The 6,181-nt window shown below is 41.5% G+C and overlaps 1 protein-coding gene across 1 annotated transcript in view; it reads left to right on the top strand.

Moving 5' to 3' along the window:
- LOC107194207 overlaps positions 1-6,181 on the top strand; it is a 27,333-nt gene that overhangs the window by 10,260 nt on the left and 10,892 nt on the right. Inside the window, exon 4 of the mRNA XM_015583796.1 lies at positions 2,989-3,123. Within this exon, the coding sequence (XP_015439282.1) occupies positions 2,989-3,123 (135 nt within the window). The remainder of the gene's footprint in view (positions 1-2,988; positions 3,124-6,181) is intronic.

Consider the following 6,181-nt stretch of genomic DNA (forward strand, 5'->3'; position numbering starts at 1 on the left):
TCCTTCCGCGAGATGACGGTCTCGCAGAAGGAGGACACCGCCCTCCACGACCTTTCGTTCCCCACCATGGCCGCAACCACGGCCGGGAGCGAGAGGTCTCCCCCTATCTCTAAACGGAGCGCCCGCCTCTCCCTGGCAAAGGCCGGGCACTCCTCCAACACGTGCTGCACGGAGTCAACCTCCGCGCTGCACTGGTGGCACTCTGTCGTCGCCTCGGCTCCAACTCTCTGCAGGTACCCCTCGAAGCATCCGTGCCCGGTGAGCACCTGCGTGAGCCGGTAGGATAGCCTGCCGTGCCGACGGTCCTGCCATCCATCAAGGACGGGCAGGACCGCGCCCACGGCTCGCTGCCGGGCGGCGCCGCTGTCATACAGCTGGCGCCGCCACTTTTCGCAAGCGTGCCGCCGGCCACCCACCCACATCCATGCTATGCCCGCTCAACCCGTACCATCCGTGCGATACCCGCTCTTCACCCGATGTTCGCTGTTACCCATTGTCTTAGAGAGACGGAAACATAAACCTAATCAGTTGTTTTATTTATATTACAATTATCAACAAAGGGAAAGTAACAAGACTTCCAAGACAATAGATAAACATCAATGATTTTAATGCTGGTATAACGTAAAAATGATATTGCACTGTACACATATGCTGCAAGAGAAATAAAATATTGCAATTAAACATAACTCTAATGTATGACCTATACAACTACAAAATTATAGCTCCGGGCGGGCATAGGCGGGTAGAAATCTATGCAGATCTGCTGGTCCGGTACCAGGTACAGGGATGGGCTCGACTGAATCGAAAGACAGTCGGGTAACAGGCGAGCAGACGCTTGGTATATCCGCCCGTTACAGACCACTATAGTGATCTTGAAAAAATGAAAAGTGTCTAAGAAAACAGAGGTTCTACTATGGTATTTAGGCCTACGCCCACTGAGGAATATAGCACACCGTTGAAAAGCTTATGAGTGGAGGAGTCTAACAGGGGTGATCTCCGCTACCTCAAACGTCCCACTCAGAAGGGTCAGGGCAGTGCTAGGTAAACGTCATCGATTCTCGTATCGATGATGTTATTATTACTGTAGCATTATTATGTATGGGATTAAGTTACTAGATTGAGTTTGGATTTGATTCCGACCGTCTATCTTCTTCTACACATGACACTATCACTACTGCTTCCATCCATTTACTAGGCAGACGAGAATCACGCTAAACTACGAGAGATGCATCTATGCGAATCTTACCTTCCTCCTTGGGCTATGAATATTCGATGGCCTCTTCCTTCTTTCAAACACATAAAACCCAAATAGCACATGACGCCTAATGACGCCTTGAAGACGGCTTAAAGGCGCTTTAGACCTAAAATAGCCGTAAAATGGGCGTTTTGAAGACATCATGTGCTATCTGGGAAAGGGTGGCAGCTTTTGCAAAACAGGTATAAAAGGTCGTAAAATAGTCTATTTTGTGTTATATTAATCATTTATACGTGGGTGATTCAAAGCAGTTGAACCTAGGCAGGTGGCGTTGATATGTGCGATAGGGTGTGCATACTGGGCGCTCTCTCTCTCTCTCAATGACTAAACATGGTAAAGAAACTCCTTCCTCGGGCAAGTCAGACTTGCAGAAGTGAATCAGCGAGCTGGCTCGCTCAGGACGAGGATCTAGATTCCCCACATTCTTACTCTATAGTTTAGAAATTAAGCACAAAAAGCCAAATCGGTCGACTTTGTACCCACGCTATAGAGTAGGATCGTTTCTTCAAGTGACCCAGACCTAATAAGGTCATAGACGGATCCGGAAACGTAGTAAAATGTACTCCGGGTACTGTGTTTCATGTTAAATGGGTAGTTGGGGATCCTTAACCCTACCAGGCCGAAGCCTTGGGCGAGATATCGTTCTCCCGTACTGGAGATGCGATTGGTAAACATTACTATATACTAGATTTCGGTCGCCTATACGTTTGTGCCCGGTCCCACAAATTTCAACCCATATGTTCTGAATGGAACTTTTACCGGAATCGTGGTGAATGTTGTTGGACTTCTCTACTCATAAGCTTTTCAACGGTGTGCCATTTCTCCCGTGGGTGTTGGCCTAAAGACTATAGGATATGTAGCCCCTGTTTTCATTATTTTTCTAGTTATATGCACATTATAAGAAAGTAATTGAAAACAGGTCTCGACAAATCCATGAGGGCGCAACATGCCACCCTTACTGCGGCTCCCATATACTAATACAGGCCTGTCCAACTTGTGGCTCGCGGGCCAAAATCGATAATCGCCCCTAATGGCTTGCTCTTTCAGCCGAGGGGAATGACCCCCGCTCCATATCCACAAGAAGCCTGACGATATAGAGGCAAGAAAGCGTGTGTACATGCTCTGACTGTCCCCACTTCCAACGCTCCAGAAATTCCTACTCGCACTGAGTGATGGTGGGGACCGCGTCGTCTGGCGAAATGACTCGCGGGCCACATGTTGGACAGGCCTGTACTAATACAATACTTTTTTGTAAACCTGACACATCTACGTACACGTATGTAATGTGATATTTTTGTCAGTTTGCTAACTTTATTATGCAGTGTCATACAGACAGAGATTGTGAGCATAACTCACAATTTAATATCGATCTAACAGAGGATGTGGCTCTCGAGTATTTCTAATAGGTGATATATGATTTCTATCCTGACACGGTTTGGCCACCACTGGTCCATTCTATACCTTCGGTGTTTTTTGGTTCATTGGTTGTCAGTTGATAAAACATTTTTTTATTGAAAAGGGTCGTTTGACAAGACATGTTTTTATATTCTAACAAACGAATTTTCGATATTATAAAAATTTATTGTGAGATTTTGTATTATAAAATTGGCGTAACTACTGTAATTGATGGTGCGCGGTGTGTTATAAGAAATGATACATTGTTTTCATCTTCTATTATCAACCGTTTAGGATTAATGCGTCTTTGTAGAATTTTAATAGATTATAACTTTTAGTTCTGTGAAGAGATTGGTCCATGGACTCCGATTCCAGCAGAAATTAATTCTTTATGGCCGAGATGGACATTCCCGAATTGTAATAACACTTGTGGCAGGGGAAACGTGGTCGCTATTGCTTCGTTCCACGACCAAGTAACGTAAATAAAAATTCCGTTTCGGTGTCATGTATAAATGTACAGATCGTTCCAAACTCACGACATAATAGAAATAATAAAAAAAGCTACAGAAAAATTTTATAAGTACAAGCTTACAAACCCAATAAAAAATAAAACACTATTTTGAATTAGTCCAACGGTGAAAATTCGAAAGAAATACATGTCCTCATACGTAATAAACATACACAAATATAATTAACGAATATAGTTAACGAAAATAAATCGAAAATAAATAAAATGGTTCAACAATCGGTTACTATAATTACAATTCTACTAACGGAATTTCTTCTGGAAAACAAGTTTTTTTATCGAAGCTAATCAGCAATCAAAAATAAATACATTCTATAAGCTAATTTGATAGTTTGAATAGAGCTAGAAGTGATAAGCCACTTAAGTGACAGGATGAGGGCTCTTCTAATGAAGAGGCCTGTGTACTTCATTTGTGGTCAATAGGGAGACGTCTTTTCAATCTCCTGTCGATTTATACGTCTGATAGTGGCTACATCAATGGATTGCTGTGTGTCTCTAGTCTGTCATGGTGTTCGCTGCTACGCTTCTGAATTTCGTCAGTAATATATGAAATGTCTAGGTCGTTGTGGAGTGTGTCATTCGATACATACCATGGTGCATCTGTCATAGCTCTAAGTATTTTGGATTGAGACCTTCGGAGGATGGCTATACTTGTTTTACTGACACAGACCCACAGCTTTATGTATACCATAAGTTTATATGGGATTCATCACAGCTTTATATACTAGGATTTTGTTTTCCAAGGTTAAGTGAGAACTTCTTTCTAATAGCCAATATAACTCATTAAACTTTAGATGGTATGTTTCCTCTTTTTCATTATATGCCCTTTCCAGTTAATTATTTTACCTAAATTTTTCCTACATAGCGCACTGACGACGTTTCTGGTATTATTACATTATTGGTGGACATTAGTGGACATTGGCACTTTCTCAAAGAAAAAGATATTTGTGTGGATTTAGACTTATCTATTTTTATTTTCCATTTTTTCGTCCAGTCTTCTGAAAGGTTCAGATGGTGTTGTAGATGAGCTGATGCTGCTGCTGGGTTTTTATTAATAGATAATATCATTATACCGTCTCCAAAAAATTCAAGTTACTGTATCTGCAGTCGTAGGTAAATCTGATGTATACAGGGTGGGGCAATAATTATTATCACCTCAGATATCTTCGAAACTATAAGGTTCACAGAAATATTTGTCTAACCGAAATTGCACATTACAAATGGAGCCATGCGATGGCGTTAATAGTTCTTTTTCAGGTGAAGGTACTTTGGATATTTCAAGGTCACCTCCATTTTTTTAAATGGATCAGTATGTTTTTATTTCTGTAGAATGATAGAGGATCTCAAAACGAGTTCAACGACCTATACATAAGGTCGTTAAAGGTCATAGAAAGTAGAGAAAAGCGATAATGCTTACGGTTTCTTCACTGAAAATAAACACTGTTTGAAGGACACTTGAATAAGTTTGCAGAATAAAATAAATATGATAGGAGTAGTATCGTATCGGTCAATCGGGCACGATGTATCCGTCTGAAGAGCAAATCTATATGCTTCTTATTTATGGCGAATGTCAACAAAATTCTGTAAGGGCAGAAAACTTCTATGCTGAACGATATTCACATCGATCTCAGTCTTCGCGTCGAGCATTTAAAAATGTGTGTGACAAATTTAGGGAAACCGGTAGTTGAAGTGTCCGTAAAAGTGAACGCCGAAAGCGAGTGGCGAACGAAGAAAATAAAATCGGTGTGCTCGCAAGTGTGGCTACAAATTCTCATATTAGTTCGCGACAAATTGAACGCGAACCTGGCGTTAGTAAGAGGAGCGTACTTCGCATTTTGCACAGACACAAATTTCATCCGTACCATGTTAGTCTTCAGCAACAATTGCAGGGGAACAACTTCTTAAATCGCGTTGAATTTTGTCGATGGGCTAAACATCAGATCCAAAACAATGTGTCATTTCTTAATACCGTTTAATTTACTGATGAGGCAACATTCACAAGTCATGGGAATGTCAATTTGCATAACATACATTTATGGGCAGCGGAAAATCTACATTGGCTGCGGCAGGTTGAACACCAGAGACAATGGTCTGTGAATGTATGGTGCGGTATCACGGGTGACAAAATGATCGGTCCTTACTTTATCAATGAACATTTGAATGGCAACATCTACGCTAATTTTATCAAGGATACATTGGATCCTTTGTTAGAAGAATTGCCTTTATTTACACGACAAACCATGTGGTATCAACATGATGGATGCCCAGCTCACTATTCATTGATTGCGCGAAGGGAACTCAATGAAAAATTTCGAAGTCATTGGATTGGACGCGGCGGTCCAATATTATGGCCAGTTCGTTCACCAGACTTGACACCTCTAAATTTCTTTATATGGTTCATAAAAAAAAACCAGTGTTGCATTGATGGTGATAGTCGTCATTTTGAACACCTACTATGATCTTATATAATAGGTCGTTGAACTCGTTATAACTTCTGCCTCGATAATGGCACAAATTAAGTTTTCACGGGTATAGTACTCACGGTTAGACTTCACTACAGGGTGGTCTGGTCCTTAGAAACGCCAATAAACACCATACGTTCAAAGAATTAGAATTTTAGAAATTGTGCGATTGTGACAGACGCCGATGAAGCACACAAGATGGCTGCTCAAGTCACATTTTGTCGAATATCACACGATTTAGTTGTTTTCTCGTCAAAAGCTGACCAGACCACCCTGTACACCACTGTCACACTATCGTAGAAATCCGATTTTTGTTAATTTATCACTTGTGGAAGGCATAAGTTGGATTCTACGATTTGACGCGTTCAGATTCAGGAATATACAGTGGTCTAGTTCAAGGATTCTCCACTAACGGCGCTTATGGTATTTGTCAGTCACTTTGGCCATGTTATCACCGAGCATCGATAAAACAGAGGGAAGTCGGTACGTGTAACCTCGCAACACGTGCTGGATCGTATCAATTGTTTTGTTACGCTGTTGCCA

The sequence above is a fragment of the Dufourea novaeangliae genome, unplaced genomic scaffold (genome assembly GCF_001272555.1).
Source record: "Dufourea novaeangliae isolate 0120121106 unplaced genomic scaffold, ASM127255v1 scaffold33, whole genome shotgun sequence".
NCBI lineage: Eukaryota > Metazoa > Arthropoda > Insecta > Hymenoptera > Halictidae > Dufourea > Dufourea novaeangliae.